Source organism: Engraulis encrasicolus, chromosome 18 (genome assembly GCF_034702125.1).
Source record: "Engraulis encrasicolus isolate BLACKSEA-1 chromosome 18, IST_EnEncr_1.0, whole genome shotgun sequence".
In the NCBI taxonomy this organism is placed as follows: domain Eukaryota; kingdom Metazoa; phylum Chordata; class Actinopteri; order Clupeiformes; family Engraulidae; genus Engraulis; species Engraulis encrasicolus.
In genome coordinates, this window is record NC_085874.1 from 37433882 (window position 1) to 37454578 (window position 20697).

General features: G+C 45.2%; 1 protein-coding gene across 1 annotated transcript in view; it reads left to right on the forward strand.

Annotated features, from left to right (window-relative positions):
- The window catches only part of sgpp1a (sphingosine-1-phosphate phosphatase 1a), a 27401-nt gene extending 14531 nt beyond the window's left edge, over positions 1 to 12870 (forward strand). The window contains exon 3 of the mRNA XM_063223578.1: positions 7057 to 12870. Within this exon, the coding sequence (XP_063079648.1) occupies positions 7057 to 7626 (570 nt within the window). The 3' untranslated portion in view covers positions 7627 to 12870. The remainder of the gene's footprint in view (positions 1 to 7056) is intronic.
- The last annotated feature ends 7827 nt before the right edge of the window (positions 12871 to 20697 follow it).

A 20697-nucleotide genomic window follows, 5' to 3' on the forward strand; every position in this document is an offset into this window, starting at 1 on the left:
GAAGAGAAGCTCAGGAGATATTTGTATTAGAGATGCACAGGATCCAAGATCCGGTTCCGGATCCGGCAGGATAATAGGGTTTTTCACAGGATCCGGATCCGGCAGGATCTTAAGCAGTGCATCTGGTATCTGGCAGTAACTTAAAAATCAGGATCTGGTGCATCTCTATCCTAGGTTTTTCAGTCAGTCTTTCACAACCCCAATTGCTGCATGGAGTGAAAGAATTTTGGAAGCGGCCAGTGCAGGCAGTGTGGCAGTAAGCCAATTAGTGTAAAAAATAGTTTGAGCCAACATAATAAAAAGGGCCCACGTGTGCGAGTAGGCTATGTGTTTCAACCCTTTTGTAGGATCCGGTTCCGGATCAGGCAGGATCTTAAGCAGTGGATCCGGTATCCGGCAGGATCCTAAAAATCAGGATCCGGTGCATCTCTAATTTGTATTGCTCTTTGCCTGACCAGAAGCAACGCTGAAGGTGTTGTTGTGTCACTACCACTAGCAGGGCATGGCCTGGAGTAGATGTAGTCCAGAGCAGATCTGATTGTCCATTCAGCTGAGCATACTTGCTCCGCTTGATGCGCAATGGAGAACTCAGTGACACAGTGGGGCTTTGAGTTGGCCGTATTGATTTGCAGTGGCCTCAAGCAACATTGCAAATACTGTAGGTTGACCTCTTGATAGACATCTGTGTGTGTGTGTTTAGTGTTCAGAGTGTGTGTAGGTGTAGGTGTGTGTGTGTGTGTAGGTGTGTATGCATTGGTCCATGTGTGGGAGTGTGTGTGGGAGTGTGTGTGCAAAGATGACTGTGTGCACTGCGTGTAAACAGTGTGTGTGTGTGTGTGTGTGTGTGTGTGTGTGTGTGTGTGTGTGTGTGTGTGTGTGTGTGTGTGTGTGTGTGTGTGTGTGTGTGTGTGTGTGTTTAGTTCATTGGCATGTGTCAGCAGCAAGCATACGTAGCACTCCTTTTATCTGTACACCCGGGCCACTAGAGTGCATTGTGCCAGTTCATCAGGTCTGTCCTCTGGCATCCATTCCCTTCTGCTGGCATTGGCTTGTTGGGTGCAGGCCAAAGTACCTGAACAGAGCAGAGTCCACACCAGGTCATATCATCAACACGTCTTCAGCACAGCGCAGCACAGCACAGCACAGCACAGCACTAGCCAGGCCATGCCCTACTAGTGACTCAACACCTTCGGCGTTGCTTCTAGTCAAGCAAGGAGCAATGTAAATATCGTTTCTGATCTCCAGAAAAACCGGGAACTCCACCCACTTTGTTGGAAAACAGTCAACCAGTTGCAAACCTAGGGAGGCGGGTACACAAAGAGATTTGAAGTCCATGATAACCAGGCCAGCACAGAACAGTCTTGCTTTGTCTTGCCTTGCCTTTCCTTGCCTTTCCTTGTCTCTCCTTGCGTATTTTGTCCTGTATTGTCTTCTTTTGTCTCGTCTTGCCTTCTTTTGTCTTGTCTTACCTTCTCTTGTCTTCTTTTGTCTTGTCTTGCCTTCTTTTGTCTTGTCTTGCCTTCTTTTGTCTTGTCTTGCCTTCTTTTGTCTTTTCCTGTCTTGCCTTGGCTTGGCTTCTCTTCTCCTCTCTTCTGTTCTCTTCCTTTTTGCAGCCTTTTGTCGTCCTACTTGTGATTGCAGAAGGAGCTTGCGATTGCAGAAATGCAACCGAACTCTCTGAGTTGTCAAGGTTATAGCATAGATAAGTGTGATGATAAGACAGTGTCAGAGTGAACATCAGATTCCGCACTTTGACCAATAGGCCATTTTTTTACATGAGGGATAAGCCTCATATTTAAATAATGGAACTGGAAAGAGGAATTTGAAATGAGTTTGAATGGAGAGAGTCAACTAGAGAATGTGTTAGAAAGAGAGAGAGGGGGGGAGAGGGAGAGCATTGGAAGAGAGAAGAGGAAGTTGGTGTGAAAGGCGCTTATTTCCTTGTTGATGTGAGCCAAGCATAATGTTTATGCTTCGTGTTGGCAGGGACCTCCCAGATGACAAACCCGTATTGCCCTGCAGTGTTGTCACGCAAATGGCATCTTTCTTGGAAAGACTTATTTCAAGATAGATTAGATCATGTGTTTTATTTACATATTTGACCAATACTCAAATATTAAACAGAAACATGATGTATTTCAAGTTTATGTAAGTCAAACTAATATGACGCATCGTTGTACTTTTTTTCACCCTTTTGTATTTATAAGAGTGTAAGCATCTTAAGATTCAGTTTTTAGATGCGTCCATGCATCTCTATAAGAGCATATGTCGGTCTGTCCGTCTGTCTGTCTGTTTGTCTGAAACGCATTCTCTAAATTGTAATTCCCTCCTGTGTCCACAAGGTGGCAGAGTTGAGATTTTGGCCTGGAGCCATTTATTACCAAAAGCCCATTTATTAGCACTACAGTGAGTACTGTTTGGACAGCTTACGTATGTGTGTGTGTGTGTGTGTGTGTGTGTGTGTGTGTGTGTGTGTGCGTGTGCGTGTGCGTGTGCGCATGTGTTTGTGTGAGTATATGTGAGTTGTGAGGGGTAGGCTGACCATGACTTTCCAGGTGTCGTTGGAGAGTCTGCAGGTTTCACACGTCTGGGGTCAGAGGTTAACCCTCAGGAAACCAACGAATAGAAGTGTGTGTTTGTGTGTGTCTGTCAGTGTATGTGTTTGTGTGCAGGCATGTTCATGTGTGTGCATGTATGCACTGCTAAACAGTTGCCCTCTTGTGTGCACTTGCATGTGAATGTGTATGTGTGTGGTAAATGTGTGTGAGAGAAATGGGAGAACTGAAACTTCCTTATGTGTGTGTGTTATTAGGCCTGAGACATTGATGACACAGCCAGAGTGACTGCACTGCCCCAGTTTCATTCCAGTTCTGCATGCATGAGAAAACACACTGCACTCCACGGGGAGTTCAAATTCAAATTCTGATACTTTATTACATGATAGCCCGGCGAGATGAACAAGTTTTCGAGAGTATCCTCAAAGATGCAGACATACAGATATAACATACTCTCACACACACTCAAGCTCTTCCCCGCTACCACTCACCCCAGCCTTTACCATCTCCACCTAAGATGATTTATAAACAAGTACAGGAAGTGTTTGGTGTAAACTCTTACTATAACAGATTGTAGTAGTAGTAGTAAGGGGTGGTATGACTATTTAAGTGATAAAGCCTCGTTCACATACCTTGCTGCTAGTTACTTGCTCAGCGAGTTAAGTCAAGTGTCCCAGCGAGACGAGGAAGCAAGTTGACGAGGAGTGAGAAGCAAATTTTGTATGTGAACATAGTTTAAGATTAGTTGTGGTGACAGCCATTTCATAAGATTAATGGGATGCATCACACTTTATCTTCAACCAAGGGATTGGTGGAGAGCAGTTCATTTTGTGTCAGAATCTCCAGATTAAAACTCCCTCTTTCAAACGCATTAGATCTTGACGACCGTCATTACTGGCTTTTGTTGCATTCCGAGGGGATTAATGTCGTTGTAATGAGGCATCTCTTGCCTGTATTCTGCAATAAGTTTGTAATGATGCAGCCGGATTAACTGCACTGGGCAGAATGTAAGAACAGAGAGTCAAGTCGGTTTTATTGTCAATTTCTTTACATGCACTGGTCATACAAAGAATTTGAAATTATGTTCCTTACTTTCCCATGCAGACATAGACATGTTTTAGGTATGGACATAGATGGTATAGACATAGACAGTACACATACAGGCATTTAAAGTGCAAGACTGGACAACAGAAGACATGTAGAGAGCATATATTAAAAAGAGGTATTTGTTGTGCATTTCCAAAACTCCTACATTACCTCCTCAACGTAAGCAGGCCTGCACTTAAGAGTCCACTGTCTTCATTAACCCCTTTTAGCCTGATCCTGCATGCGTTTCACCTTTGGCGCCTAGTGACATATACGCTGTATTCAGACTCTTAAGATTTGAGGTTTTTTTATTAAAATGTGGTCATGTTGGAGATGAATGAACACATTCTAATGCAAGATGGGAAAGGGCTTAGGCATTCAGCTGGCATTTTTTGCAGGCGCCTCAGGCTGAAATGGGTTAAAACATTGATCATTTTAAAAGCCTCAAATGGATGTCCACTTTTGTCCTCATTGTGTATGACATTCTGACTCCCTAACATTTTCAAATAAGAGCAGTGGACATGCCTTGGCTTTGGTTGAGCTGTCATTTCTCTGCTCATTTTTTTTTCATCTGCCACTTTGACCACAGATTTGAATAGGCTTGGTTGGTTTGCAAGCCTGCCTGTACGCACTTCAACTTTGATCATTATCTCATACAGTAATACTGTGGGGTTGCCTCGATTGACTTGGTTGAGTTTGTTCTTTTACTCACATTTTTAAATGTGTTTTTATGGGGCTTTATACTTATTTGAAATAGGACAGTGGTGAGAGATGGGAAAGGATCTGGAAACAGGTTGGAATTTAAACCAGGTCTCCGGTGTAATGATGCAACACCTTAAGGCACGTTCACGTACAAAACTCGTCTACTCGTCACTTGCTCATGGAACGTTCGCTAAATGTTCCAGCGGGTTTAACTGCCATGCAAAAGTGAGAAGTACTGATCGCATTCCGATAAGTTACCCGCTTACTCGCCTTGCTCAAAGTTAAAATATTTTCAACTCGGACTCCGCCCGCATCGCTTGTACACTCCTCGCAAAATCGCCACCTAGTCTCGCTGGAACACAAAGACATTCTATTGACTACTTAACGCGCTGAGCTAGTAACTAGCGACGTCTGTGAACGAGGCTTTAGCCCACTGAACCATTGCAGCCCCAGGGATGGTTCTTTTAATGTCTTTAAGGAGAATATCTGTTATACACTCAACAGAATTAAGGCTCTCCGTAATGCCATAGCAGTGTTGTTATGATGTCTTGGCTAGAGTGAATGAGCTGACCTAAACAAAGAGACTGCCAATAATGTCGACTTTGTGTTGGCACCTTAAAATGCCCCTCTCCAGATAGCAGTCGTAGCGCTGGCCTTTTCCACGATTGGTATTAGGCCACTTAACAGGGGCCAGAGGTGCCTGCCAGGTGCACACATGACGCAGCTGGCTCCTTGCCCAGAGTCACTCTCAGCAACCCAGGGAGGCCCTCGCCACAATCAAGCCCTCTGTCTTAACTAGCGATGTCCCAAATTCTGATTCTAAAGCAGTGGTTCTCAACCTTTTTTGAACAAACGCCCCCTTGAACTCACCATAAGCCTCCCAACGCCCCCTTGCCATCATCATAAGCTTGCCAATGCCCCCCTTAGTATTGAAAAATAAAATAGTCTAATGCACCCCAATGGTAATTAAACCCCGCCCCCACTCAGCTGTATCCTTCTCAACGCCGCCATAGGGCTCCCCAATGTCCCCAGGGGGGCTGTAGTGCCCCCGTTGAGAAACACTATTCTAAGGGTTTTGCAGAATACCTAATCTTCTGCATATGATCCAGTGCCACATATTCCAAATGACCTGGTTTTACCTGCTCAACTGCCCTACTTGGTCAGGTAAAATCAGGCCATTTGGAATATGTGGCACTGGATTGTAGCTTTTGAATCCAGGTTGGCCGCCATCACCTGCCTATATGCACTTCAGCTCGATTATCCTCTCTATACAGTAATAGTCTGAGTTTGCCTCGATTGACAGGGCTCTGTCTACTAGGTCCTTTAGTGGATCCATCACTAGACAGAGACAGTTCTTTTGACGTCTTTGCTAAGGGCCTTATTCTGATAACTGCATTCTGTACAAAATTGCCCTAAAGTGTGTGTGCTCTGTGGAGGTCCAACGAACCAGCCCTGCCATATTTGTTCGTTGTTTGAGGTAAAATTAGGTGAAGGATTACTCTGCAGTGACAAACAGGCATTTTCCATACGTACCATACCATCATCACTGCTGCTGCTGTTACTGCTGACAGCAGTGCAGTGGAAAAGAATGTAGACTGGATATCTGTGGTCTAAACCAGTAGGTGCCTGTGCTATCAGCCTATCAGGCTTCTATTGCATTCCGCAAGGTTCGAAGGTCAACAGACGAGCGTGCTGATTGCACCATAGACCAATACGTAGATTCTGGATCTTTCAGCTCACAGGCTGAGGCTATTCACAATTGTTTCGCCAAAGAGCCTGGAAGTGTTTTCCAGGAACCTCCATGCTGATTTCTCGATACAGATAATATTGTGCCAAGGACAATAATAATAATATACTACAGAATAGCCTGGAGTTCTGCTCCTGCTATGCTGTTGATACAGTGTACGCTTACAAGTGAATTGAGCAAAGTGAAGTTTCGTGTTTCATTTTGACAGCTAAAAACACTAAGCAGAAAAATAATGCAGATGGTGAAACGCATCGATTAAGTTGAGGGTGTGAGGGTGTGTTTTTGTTCTCCGTTTTAAGTTGATAATTTCTTTACTCACACCCCAAGTTGAATTTTTTTTATCAAGTTGAGTGTGACTATCCCATCCCCCATTCTCACAGCTAAGCGGTCCACAGATGGTCATGGCCAATCAAATTGATTCAAACTGACTGCCGTCTCATTTACACAAGATTAAACTTCTTGACCTTTTTCATGCCGCTTCGCCTGATTTAGCCACCATCTACAGCGTACAGTGTGTTCTCCCACAGGAATGATTGGAATACAGAACTTCACTTTGTGTTGCATTAGTCAACTCTGTCAGCACTGCATCTCCCACTCTCCCACTGTCTGGCCTGCCTTTGTGAAAATTATATGATAAATAAACAACAAACGAGAGCAAGAAATTTCGTCCTGTCTGACTGTCTGGCTGGCTGGCTGTCTGTCTGTTTGTCTCCCCTACAGGAGGAGATCATATTTATTTACATGGCTGCAACTTGTCATTACTATGAACCAGTGAAATTCATATTATAAGTGATTATAACAACATTATAGCGAGTAATTCTAAGGAGTTATTATAACGACTGATTACATTTAATCGCTGTCTGTCTGTTTCCCCATCACCATCCCTGTCTCTCTGTCTGTCTCCCTCCCTGTCTCCCTGTTCGTCTGTCTCCCTCCCTCCCTCGCTGCCCGTCTCCCTGTCTGCAGGAGGTGATCACGGGCTTCCTGTACAGCGTGCTGATCCTGGCCGTCTTCCAGCCGCTGCTGGACTCCATCGACCAGTACTACCTGGACGGCGCCCATGCCTGGCTGGCCATCCCGCTGCTGCACGTGGGCCTGGGCCTGGCCGCCTTCTCCCTGGACACCTGGAGTACGTCGCGGGGCGACACCGCCCAGGCGCTGAGCACGGGGGCCGGCGCCGCCCTGGGCGCCCACCTCAACCACCAGCTGGGCCTGCAGCCGGACGACCCGGCGGCCGCCCTGGGCCTGTTGCCGCTGGCGATGCCCGCCGCCGGACTGCTGGACGCGGCGCTGCTGGGCCGCACGCTGGCGCGGATGCTGGTGGGCGTGGCCGTGCTGCTGGCCACGCGGGCGGCCATGAAGACGGTCACCATCCCGCTGGCGTGCGGCGTCTTCGGCGTGCCAGTGGGCGACGTGCGGCGGGCGCGGCAGCACTCGGGCGTGGAGCTGACGTACCGCTACCTGGTGTACGGCACCGTGGCCTTCAACTGCGTGGCCCTGGTGCCGCTGCTCTTTGGCTACCTGGGACTGTCCTGAGTGTGCACACACACACACACACACACACACACACACACACACACACACAAGCTGAGGAGACCGACCTCCACCATCGCCAATAAGCACCATCCACAACTCACAACTACTACCACTGTACTGTCGCCCAGTGCATACACCTTGATACACACACTCAAACAAACACAGTATATCACACACCTCATCACATCACCCGCTGGTGCCACTGCTCTTTGGCTACCTGGGCCTGTCCTGTCCTGAGCTGAGGAGAGGAGACCGACCACCACCGCCAATAAACACCACCCACAACTACTACCACTGTACATACACCCTGATACACACACACACACACACACACACACACACACACACACACACACACACACACACACACACACACACACACGCGCGCGCGCGCACACACACACACACCACATCACAACACCCCCTGGTGCCACTGTTGTTTGACCACCTTGACTTTGATGGGAAGGAGATCAGTACCCGCCACTGCTAATAATCACCACCCTCAACACCACTGTCGCCCAGTGCATGCATACACAGACACATACACAGACACATACAGTATATCCGGTGCCATTTTGTGTGTGACTACCTGCAGTCACTGCCATTATGTACATACGTGCGCGCACGCACGCACGCGCACACATCGTATATCACATCACCCACTTGTGCCATTTTGTTTACCTTGGCTTGTCCTGAGGACAGCAGCAGTAGCACCCACCGGCCACCACCATTACACACACATACACATACACACACACACACACACACACACACACACACACACACACACACACACACACACACACACACACACACACACACAGTCGCATCAGTCTGAGATATCTCAGAGTCTGACTTCTGACAGTCCGATGCCATTTCAGTTCATTGTGCCTCAGCTTCCCCAGCATCCATTCACCTCGTCGTCTTTCATACCCAGACATGGAAGTCAGAGCTTTTTTTTATTTATCTTAAAACGTTCACACGCATACACAACGTGTGTGTGTCTTTGTGAGTGGTTCCCACAGTATTTTTCTTGACTGGGATCAGTGCAAACACACACACACACACGCTCCCAAATATTTTTTGCACAACATTGATGATGAGTTGTGCCATTTTCAGTTGAAAGGGTTTTTTGTTTGTTTGTTTGTTTGCTTGTTTTGGTTAGCACCTCTGCTTGTGTGATGTGTGGGCACATTCTCTTGTCTCGTTGTTGGAATAATCAGTGCCAACAGACAGCACAGTTGCTGCATAGAGAAGAGTGGGCACTGGCACGGCCAAGGGTTCCCCCAGACAAGGGCTGGACTGGCCATCTGCCATAGCGGGCATTTCCCGGTGGCCCCCGCAACCTCGTGGGCCCCTACTTTTAGAAATTTAAAAAAAAAAAATTGTCAGTCAGTTCTGCGCCGCTAATTATGAGGGGCCCCTTTATGCCAAAAGTGCCCGGGCCCTATTTCTTCTCCAGTCCAGCCCTGCCCCCAGACACAGCCTCCCCCGACGAATCAACAACGTAAACAGAAGTGAAGGCAAAAGCTGATTCGGCCAAAAATCGCCCGTTCTCGCCTTCACAGTCGAGAGAGCACATTTTCAGAAATCTTTTGCTGTTCTTGTGTTTTCTTTTTCTCCTTCTTGTTTCATTTTATTCGTCGTTGGCCAGGACCGCGAGGGCACAGGCTGCCTCGACAAAATGAGCATCTGCGCCTGCCAAAAGCTGAAATTAAATGCGGTCTATTGCTTTACCCAAATGCTGGTATTGATTCTGGGCCAGGCGTCTATCTCTCTCTCTCTCTCTCCCCCCCCTTCTCTCCAGCCCACAGGTGTAGTAAATGGGCACGCAGCAGATGACATTGCAGATATAAAATAAAGGGTCTCAAATACCCTTTGTGACTCCCCTTGTGTCGTAGAAAATGTTGTACAAAACCCTCCTGATCTGAAGTTTGGCTGAAAACTGATCAGGAATTTTGTCAAAACACTCACACACACACACACACACACACACACACACACACACACACACACACACACACACACACACACACACACACACACACAGGCCCGCCTGCAGGGGGAACAGGGAACAGGGTCTGTTGATGAGACAGGGAGATGGGGGATGAGGATTGGGTCCCCTTTATATTGTACATGTACTCTGTGTATTGAAGTGGGGGGCGGCTTTCATATTGTTTTGCCACAGGCCTGGCCAAGGTTGTCAGTGACCTTCCTCCCAACACACACAGATACAGTTACAGATACAGAAACAAGCACACACATACACACACCAAACTCGTTACACCCTCTCTGAGCCGCACCTTTTATGTGGCCATTTTTTTTTTCCATCCTTATACTTTTTTTCATCCTACAGCAGTATGCTGTACAGACGAGTCTGTCCCTTGGGTCCGCTCCTCTTCACTCCTCTCCTTTCCACTCCGGAGGCTGCACAGCAAAAGATTTCTGGCTGCAGCTCTGTTCTGTCCAAGTGGCACCATCGCAAAATTCTGTCCCTGAGAACATGGTGGAAATTGCCAATTAGCCCCGTCAACACGATATTTCTGTGCTATTACCATGCTATTGCAGTCGGTCATAAAATGGTATTACCATTTTCTTAACAGCAGTTAGAGGCGTCTTTTCGCCGATTTTGAATCCCTTTTCGCGGGGGACGGGGCTGCTGGTGGAGGCGGCACCAATCACTGTAGGATCGCCGCTGCGTCTGATTCCTGTTTGTTCGGTCAGATCCTTATCCTTCCTCTCCATTCTGTCCCCCTCACGCTCTCTGCAGCCCTCACGCCCATCCTGCGTCATTGTGTTGCTCAACTCTATACACACACACACACACACACACACACACACACACACACACACACACACACACACACACACACACACACACACAAACACGCACTACTCTGAACAATTGGACAATGTGCTGGCTCCATGCCCACGTTTTAAAACACTGAGTCTCCTGACAATTGTTGCACACACACACACACACACACACACAATCACACACACACAATCACACACATGCACGTACACACACGCACACACACGCACACACACACGCACCCATACATACACATACATACCCACTCCCATTCACAGAGACTGCTTTGAGAAAGGTGTGTTGAGTGGAGTGTCCGTCTGCAAAGGGCCACCCCGCTGTACAGAGCCATGCACTGTACGTTCCCTTCTTTGTAGATACGTGTGGACCATTGTGAGCCTGACGCCACATAGTGTATACTCATGGAGCCTTCTAGTTCCTCTCAGTGGAAGCCAAACGTGTACTGTGGGAAACCAGGGACCTTTCCAACCGCAAGAGGCAATAATTTATATAATAGTTGTGAGAAAAAAGAAGAGTTAGAAGAGAATCTGCGATTAAGGAACTATGGGGGGATGGGTTCAACTTCCTGGACATGGCTGCACAAGGGTCATGTGATGATGAGAGAGGAGAAGAGGAACCATGTGATGCTGGTGCTGCATCAGAGGGGCTTCATGGGAAATGGATTCTAAGGGCTTCCGCACATTGGCTCCGACAACGTGCTGAGCACTGCGCCGCAAAAGTTCGATTCCATTGTTTTCAATAGAACCCCTGCACACTGGCGCAGATGTCCGCGGACATTCGCAGATGTTGGATAGCAATTAGAGACAAGTTCTATTTTGCCGGCGCCGCCCATTGACTATCAATGCTATGTTCCTGTGAAATTGGGTTTGGGGGTCCAAATTATGTCGGAAGCAAAAGTTTGCTGCAGTGCTATAGGAGCCAATGTGCGGCCGGCCTAAGGCTCCTTTACATCCATGACAGGGTGACGAGGGGCGTGCTTAGGCCAAGTAACATCTTGCGTGTTGTGGGCAGTCGCCTGTGGAAGAAGGCCCTTTGAAAGTCTGTACACACTGGGTTTCCTGTAACAAAAATGTAATTCTGATGTTAATATGCTATGCTTTATGTATACAAAAAAATAGGCAAGCAATTTGAGCTGTTTCCCAACAGTAGGATTTTTTGTTTTATTTCTACTATTATTGTTTTACTTCTATCAAATATCATGTGGATTGTGACAATATAGCCGACCAGGGAAATTCTTATATACTCTTTTTTTTTGCACAACACTTGTTATGTATGGGCTTTTATTAATGATCAGTATTCAGTATTTTGTGTTCACAGTGATGTGTGCCACGAACGTGATTCACTTATTTTTTCATTCTTATTTTATTTCATTATTGTGAAAAAAAAACTCATTGGGACACCAAGGCCCAACATGGACAGTATTATTTTTGTGAACACGAGATTAAGACATAATGATTATGATATGTGATGAAAGTGTTCTTGTGAGGAGAAGCACACACGAACAGTCAAGCTTTTGTACCCTATCTTTTCTGGTCAGTGTCCTGTCCGCTCGGTTTGTGTGTGCTCCTCCCCTCTCCTCATCTTTCCTCTCATTTCCTCTCTTCATCTTTCCTCTCCTCTCCTCCCCGTTCCCCTCTCTTCCCTTTCCCAAATGATGGGCTTTTAAGAAGTGTGGTTTCAGTTCCCAGCCAGTCAGTGACCATTCGCAACTTTACTTACTGTGTTTTTGTGCACTTTTTGTCACTGTGGCTTATGGATGATAAGAACTCCTTCAAAATGGCAGGGACCCATTTGTGAATGGGTTGAAGTATACGTGGACTGAATGCATTTATGGCTTCCAAAGGGCTACCTAAATGATACATATATAAATTTAAATATATATAGTATAGAATACATACATGCGTACATGTACAGTATATCTAATGAGTTTTTTTTAAATGTGTACTTTGATTTGAAGATAATTGCAATGCCAAACTTGCAACCCCTGATCACAAAATAATGGCAACTAAAAAGAGACAATGTTTCATTGCTGTTCATGCTCTTCATGTGCTGACTGTTGTGCTCGTTTTGATAAATTCATGTTAATTGCCATTCTTTTTGTGAGTTTGTGCGTGCACGCATGTATTTTTGTGTGCACGCCTGTGTGTTTGTGTTGTCTGTCTGTGTGTGTGCGTGGCTGACTGACTGACTGACTGACTGAAAGAGAGAATGTTTGAGCATGTATGTGGGTTTACGCTCCTTTTTTTTTCCAGGAGTGCGTAAGTATGCCAGTGCGTCTACTTTGAATATGCAAATAGGCAGTATTTGGTGAACTTTGTTGTAGGTGTGGCCAGACCTTCTTTGAAAGTTAAAAAGTACACCAGTCTCTCTGTTCTTACCCAATAAAATGTCTTCTAAATTCTCTGCTGACATCTGCCATTTCTTATTGGTCCAGACGCACCACCTCCCCACCCCCTGTGCCTTGACACTGTCCCTTTCGACCAACCCAGTTGTCCCCAGGATCACTAAGGACACAGCCATTCTCTGTTATACTCTTTCTGACACTGGGTGCATCCCAATATGTGACCTTGCCTCCTCCACTTGCTTCTCGTCATGATGACATCACTGACAACAACATTATATTTCAATATCTTGCAAAAGCTCAATTGTAAAGTCTTTTTCTCATTTGCAATTGGGATGGTGAATGAAAAACAGTCCCTCAAAAGTTATTGTGGCGAGGCTGACAGCTGGGAAACTTTATCGTTTTCTCCACGGAGGAGGGGCCAGGAGGAGGGACGAGGAGACAAGCACAAGTGGAGGAGGCAAGGACACATATTGGGATGCACCCACTGTCCATTTGCCATGCACAAATACAGACGGCACATCACATTCGTTGTGTGTATTTGGCTTTAAGTGTCTGTGTGCACTGTGGTTGGCCAACATTTCCCATAGTTTTGCCAACAATCATTCAGTGTTAATTATTATTATTATTATTATCAAAAACATTTTTTAATGTTTTACACTGTGCCAATTGTGTTTTATCATTGGAATGTGGCATTGTTATGGAAACCGGATGGAAATTAGCATTTGTGCTATAATCTGGCGCATTTACATATATGTTTGTGTGTATATATATGTTCATTCATGTGCTATGTCCTGAAAAAATAAAAGTAAGTAATTGTTTTCCTGATTTGATGGGGTCTGCGTAAGTGAATGAGTTTGCTCAAAAACAGGGCTGCTCCATAGGACAGGCCTGGCGACTGTCTCCCCCCCACCCACCCAGCTGTACAAGCACTGGAAAAGCTCTCCAGAAAGTAAATATTTGAAGAAGGTAGTGTTTAAATTGATCTAGACCGATCGCCTGTTGGCCTCCCGTGGCCATCTGAATAGGTGGAAAGTGTGGTCACCTCATAGGAACTAGTTCAAAGGTAGCTGTGGTCACGGAGAGATAGGGGAGAAAAAGGCAACTAAGTCCACAAGTCATACAATTGGTCTTCAGACGTTGCTATCACATGTTAAGAAATGTTTGACATAAAGCTATTTAGCGTAGCACTTTTTTTTTTGATAAACCATGGAGGGTTATCAAGCCCTGATATGCCATCTTCAAGCGGTGATTTGTCAATGAGGCCCAGGGTCTAGGAAAGGACCCTTTCCATGTTCACAGGAAAGTTACCGTGACCTATCTTTGCTTTATACTGGATTTTATAGCAAACATTCTCTGAGTCCACACTTAACCATACATAGGCCTACTTAATAATATCATGTAGGCTGACTGATCTATTTGTTATTTTGTGCACAATGTGGCAATGGATATGCTTTTGAATGCCCTAGATGGGCATCAGGTTGTTTGACTGTGGTAGTCTTTCTTACGTATTTAGTTTTATTTTATTTCAAAATCTAATCCCCCCCTGTGAATCCTCCCTCCCATCGCCCCGTTCTACACAGTGGGTGCTTTCCAATATGCGACCTTGCGTCCTCCACTTGTGCTTGAGGCCTCGTACCAGGAAGTAATATGTCACGATGATGACATCACTGACAACAGCATTATAACATAGAGGGTGGAGTTTATCTAGAGGGTTCATAACCATGTTAGCTTCCGGGAATCGGTTGTTCCAAAAAAAAAATGGCGGCTGGTGTGAAAATCGCTCAAAATCGCTGGAAATACATAGAGATGAATGGGCGACATTTACTTGATTTTCACGTAAAATACCGAGAAATATACTTCCGAATCAACGGGAATCTCTTCACTGACTGAGCTTTATACCAAATCATGTATTCTTCTGTTGTAAGGTTAGCTGTAGAATTTTAAATTAATTTTAGAGTATGGCTCCAATATACCTATTGTCAGACACTGAACCACAATGGAATAGGCATTGGAGGCTTTCTGCACTGCTGTCCAATGCTAGTACTAGGCCTAGTTATTATATCGAGTGTATTACAGTGTATTGTAAAAAAAAAAAAAAGAAGTTATTGACGGATTGTGGTGAAAATTTCGATTGGGGGGGGGGATGACAAAAGGGCAAGGGGTTTAAGTTCTTCTTCACCGCAAAAAAACAATATAGGCCTAGGCATTAATCAGGCAGTGTGTGGAAAAAAACTGAAATAAAAAAACGCATCAAAAGAACGAAGTTAACGACGCTGTGAATCTCGAGTCAGCCGATATCCTGTGCGATTTAAAGTAGGCCTAGGTAGCGTACATTATGCCATTATGCCGACCAGTTCGGTTAATAGTTAGGTTAATAACCTAATCTTAATGATAACAACTTGTAGGCCTAGGCTGCTAGGAGTGTTGTCCTGGAAGCCAATGAAGATTTAATGAAGATTTACTTAACAAATAATTAGGACCTATAGCCCTATATGGCATCCTATTTGTTTTTCAAGTCTATCCTTCCCTTGTTTTTGTGATGTCAAAATTAAATGGCAATGGCAATGGCAATTTAAAAAAAAAAATCCTGGATCTAGACCACCACCAGAATTAACCAACTAGCCTATAGAAATGTTAATAAATACCCTTCAGAACGTTTTGAGTTATGCTGACAGATAGACCAACGACCGTAGCCTACCCCAAGCAAAACCTCCTTCGTGGAGGAAATAAGCATTCGACGTCTTCGAAAGGGCAGAATAGATAATAAAAATGCCCCCGGGATCGTCGTTCAGGACTGTAAAAACGTTAGGCCTTTAGGTTTAATGTTCTGATTAGTTCATTTAGCCAATATCGTAATTGAAGGAAATGTATACCCTTATGCGTCACTTATTTTAAGGTCTCTGACTGTAAATATGTTGTTTATTCTGTTGTCTGGCTGTTTAGGCCTACATTCCCATACAGAATGAGTAGGCCCTAGTCTACTCTGCATCTTTGGGTTAGGTTAAACATTGAGGGCCTATAACATAATTCACAAACTTACCGGATGTATAGGTAGTCGTTTGTCTTTGCATTAAAATAGGCCTACTTCATTTCATTATACAATGGTGTTCATGATCAGCCATACAGATGGCCGCTTTTTCACACCAATGCTAAATTGCGACACCTACAGACCGATTCCCATAAAACACGCTTATGAACTCTCTAGATAAACTCCACCCTCTATGATTATAATTAAATATCTCGCAAAAGCTCAATTGTAAAGTGATTTTCACATTTTGCAAACTGGATGGTGAATGAAGAATAGTCCCCCAAAAATTGTTTTGGCTAGGCTAACAGCTGGGAAACTTTATTGTTTTCTCCACGGAGGAGGAGCCAGAAGGCGGGGCGAGGTCACAAGCACAAGTGGAGGACGCAAGGTCGCATATTGGAATGTACACAGTGTCTCCTGTGACCCCATACATGTGTGCAGGGAAGCCGACGGGGTGGGGACAAATGGGTCAGTCGTCCCGGGCCCAGGGAGATGGGGGTGCCCAGAAATGGATATTCATTACAATGGTAACTAACACTTTATTTTGGTGTTACATCTATTAGCACTAATACATACAATGTGAATGCCTGTAAGTAGCTTGTACTACTGCAGCATGTACTAAGCGAAATTTTGCAATCATTTGTCAAAAATTTAGCAAACATTTGTTAGGTCCTTACTAAGGTTATATTGGTAATAAATCCCTAATTGTGCATGAACAAGACATTGGTGAATACATGGCTAACAAATGTTTGATTTTGCTTAGTACATGTTCTTTAGTACAAGTTACTTATACAGTATACGGGCATTAACATTTTAGTGCTAATAGATGTAACACTAAAATAAAGTGTTACCATTACATTATATATTCATATGTGTGTGTGTTGAGGGGGGGGTTTACAGGGGGTCATACAAGGGGTCATATTCTGCCTGTACAGATTAATGCGTCTGTGTTAACCAAACAGATGTGTGTTCCATCCATTCTGCTGTATTGTTTTTATTTGGGAAATGCTGAATAAAAAGAATTAATAATTTTACAATCTGGGTTGCGGCCTTTTCTCTGGATGCTTGTGAAGACTCAGACTGTCTTTTTGATCAGAATTGTGGTGAGGCTGCTTAATATTGTATGCATAATAATAATAATGCATTTTATTTAAAAGCGCCTTTCAAAACACTCAAGGACACTGTACAGAGAGAGGCAAAATAAAACAAGACATGTAAACAGATTGTAATATATATATATATATATATATATATATATATATATATATATATATATATATATATATATATATATAAAATAAAATAAAACAAAACAAAATAGAGTTAAAGAATCATTAAGAATAGGCTAACTGAAACACGAGTTTTAAGTCTGGATTTGAACACAGCTGAGGAGCAGAGCAACTGAGACTATTCCCCATTATGCTCAACAATGTCTGATGCCTGCAAAGCAAACAATTCCAGACACTATAAAAACAGCTGTACCTACTGGATTATGATATATACAGTATTTACGTATATTTATGAATTAAAAAAATTAATGAATCTCCACAGTGATGGGGCGACACTGCGCCAAGCGGCCACAAGCAAAGGAAAAGGACGAGAGGTACTAATGTGAGGCCGTTTCCCAATGTCCAATGTTTCCCGACTACTCATGCCCCCTGAAGCAGGGTCAGAGGTGCATCTTGTCACCCCCAAGCTCCTAGATCAGTGTTTCCCAACCTTTTTTGTCTTGTGTACCCCCAAGCCTTTTCGTTGTGTCATGAGTACCCCCTAAGTCGAGTTCTATATCGCTTTCTCCATCCCAATGTAACTAAGCTCCATATATTTGTTAAAATGTAATTTTTCCAAGTACCCCCTGCAGTGTGCTTGCGTACCCCTAGTGGTACACGTACCCCTGGTTGGGAAACATTGCCCTAGATGGTGAATAATACTTACATTTTTCTACAGTAGTGACAATTTTGTTTAAAATATTCATTCCTTTGAATTTTCACTTGGGGCCCCAGCTGACCATAGAGTCACCTCTGAGCAGGGGTGTCGAATTTCTTCCCCAGAGAGGGCCAAAAGTTATTAGAGTGGGTGGGTCTTATGCCGAAAACTCATGAGTAACATAGAATGCAAACACAAGCAGGTAATTGGAATGCTTCTGGGTCTTCACCTTTTTCCCTTGGTACGGCCCCCGATATAGTTTTAATGTTGTGCAGCTTCACATGAAATATGACGTATTTTGTAAAGGAAATACATTTCCAATGCAATTAAGTTATATTCAGGGGACCTAGAGAAGTTGGGATCTGTTTTAAAGGTGGCTACCCTCAATATAGGCCTACAATGCAGGGGGATATCCTGTTTTTTGTTCATAATATGGCCCTCAGAGGACTTTTACGGCCCTCGGATGAATTTGAACTGGCCCCTCGAATGATAAAGGTTCCCCACCCCTGGTCTAGGGGCTCTCAAACTTGGTCCAGGTAGACAAATGCTGAGGCACTCAAGATTGCATTTTTTTTTTTAAACTTTTTTTATTTGGCTATTTGTAGCCAAATAAAATTGCAACCTTGGGTACTGTCATGAGAGGAAGCACGGACGTGACCACCAGGTAAGATTGTACTCAAAGGACTGACGGTTTATTCAGAACGTAACCCTATGACATCACACGTAAGCCACTACGGTGGCCCATACATATCATATCATCACATCTCCCCCTTTTAAGTTGAATAAAAAATACATTAAAACTCATCATCATCTCTCCCGCTTTTAAGACGAATAGAACCCATTAACTACACAACACAGACAGACAGAACAGACAGAACAGATAGGACATAAACTAGGATTTTGGGGTAGACTGCCCGCCATCCGCAGCAACGTAGGGATTTATTCTGCCCTCGATAGTTGCTGTTCCTATCACACAAAAGAAGAGTTAAGAGTCCATGTGTTTAACTTCGGCAACAGCCATGCAGTCCTTGCCAACAGTCCCGTGGCATGCTGAAGAATGCATCATTCATTATAACTGTTAACACCACACAACTGTCAGTATAAAATTGTTAGGCATACAAACATAAAACACACTGTGAATGTAATTATTTAACACATTTTTTTTTTTTTTTCGAGCATCATAGCAAAGGGGAAGGCCTAACTAAGTGTCTCTATACCTGCATGGAGGTCTGACCTCACGGCCCCTGGAAGTCACCTGTACCCCACTGCGTGCTGTATGCGGGGTTGCATTCCTCGCCGCTCCGTCTGGGGCCCTCTGGTCTGCTGGCTCGTCGCTGCGCGCGGGAGTGGCTGCAGGTGACGGTCTAGCTGGCAGCACTGGACTGGCTGGAGGTGACGGTCTAGCTGGCGGCGGTGTTGGTCCCCCCCAGCTGGCGGCTCTCGGTCAGATGAATCTGAAGACTCTGGCCCGGCTTGTAGATGTCGCCGATTGCGACGCAGCACTGCACCGCTGTCCGTCTTCACCAGGTACGACCGGGGCTCCTGGCACCGGCCAATGACTTTGGCAGGAGTCTTCCACCCCTTCTCTCCGTCGATCTTGACCCTGACGTCCTGGCCCTGAAGAAGCGGTGGAAGGTGACGAGCAGAGTGGCGTCGATTGTAGTAGAACTGGTAAGATGACTTTGCCTGTGCGTCTCTCTCGAGGACCTGTTGCCTGTCAACAGGTGCCGGCTGCAGCTGCCCTTCCAACATAGGAAGAGTAGTTCTAATGCATCTTCCAGTCATGAGCTGAGCTGGGCTCACACCGGAAGACTCCTGCCAAAGTCATTGGCCGGTGCCAGGAGCCCCGGTCGTACCTGGTGAAGACGGACAGCGGTGCAGTGCTGCGACATTACTGTTATGTCTGCGCCGGTGTCTATTTTAAACTCCACTATGCTGCCATTCACATCCAGGTCTACTAGCCACTCGTTGTCAGGGCCTGGCTGCGCAATCACGTCTGGTGTAGCCTTTCCTACAGCCCCGACAAAATATTCATCGTCCCCATATTCACTGTCGGACTCAACTGCTACTTCTTTCAGTGCTCTACTTTGGCAGACAGCCTCGAAGTGCCCCATTTTGTTACATTTTCTGCATCTCCTATTCTTAGCTGGGCAGGGGCGTGCGTTTCCATGCCGGCCATTGCATCGTAAACAGGCAAACTCACCCCTGTCGTCCCTCTTCGCCCACTGTGGTCTGTCTTTCCCGCCATCTCTGCCACTGAATTGCCGCCTTCTATGTCCTTGCCCCATAGCATCCACAGAACAGTCCGCTCGCAAGCCCACATTTTGTTGTTTAATTTGTTCATTTTGGCGAGCGATTTGGATCGCCTTTTCCAGTGACAGGTCAGGCTCCAATTGTAGCTTTTCTGACACGTCCGTGTCAGAGATGCCAATCACAAGTCTATCCCTGATATGCTCATCCTTGTTAGCACCGAACTCACAGTACTGTGCTAGCTCGTACAGACTTCGAATAAAGGCTTCCACTGACTCGTCAGGCTTTTGTGATCGTCTATGAAAACATGCCCGTTCATGAATTACATTTCTCTTGGGTACAAAATGCTCGTGGAACTTGTTTATCACTATGTCATAGTTCATTTCAGGGTCTACTTCCTCACCATCCCAATCTTCGGCCCGTTGAATCTGGTCATACACGAACGACTCGTAGATAGCCTCGGCTTCCTTCCCCATAGCATATAGCAACGTGTTCACTTGAACTTCACCGCTGTCCTGGTCCAGCTTCGTTGCCACTCGATAACGATCGAAACGACGGCGCCACATCGGCCATTCTGACGGGCGAGTGAAGTCAAACTTCTCCGGAGGTCCTAACTTTGCCATTCTTAAAACTTGTTCGCTAAATTGTTAACTTCTGACACCATGTCATGAGAGGAAGCACGGACGTGAC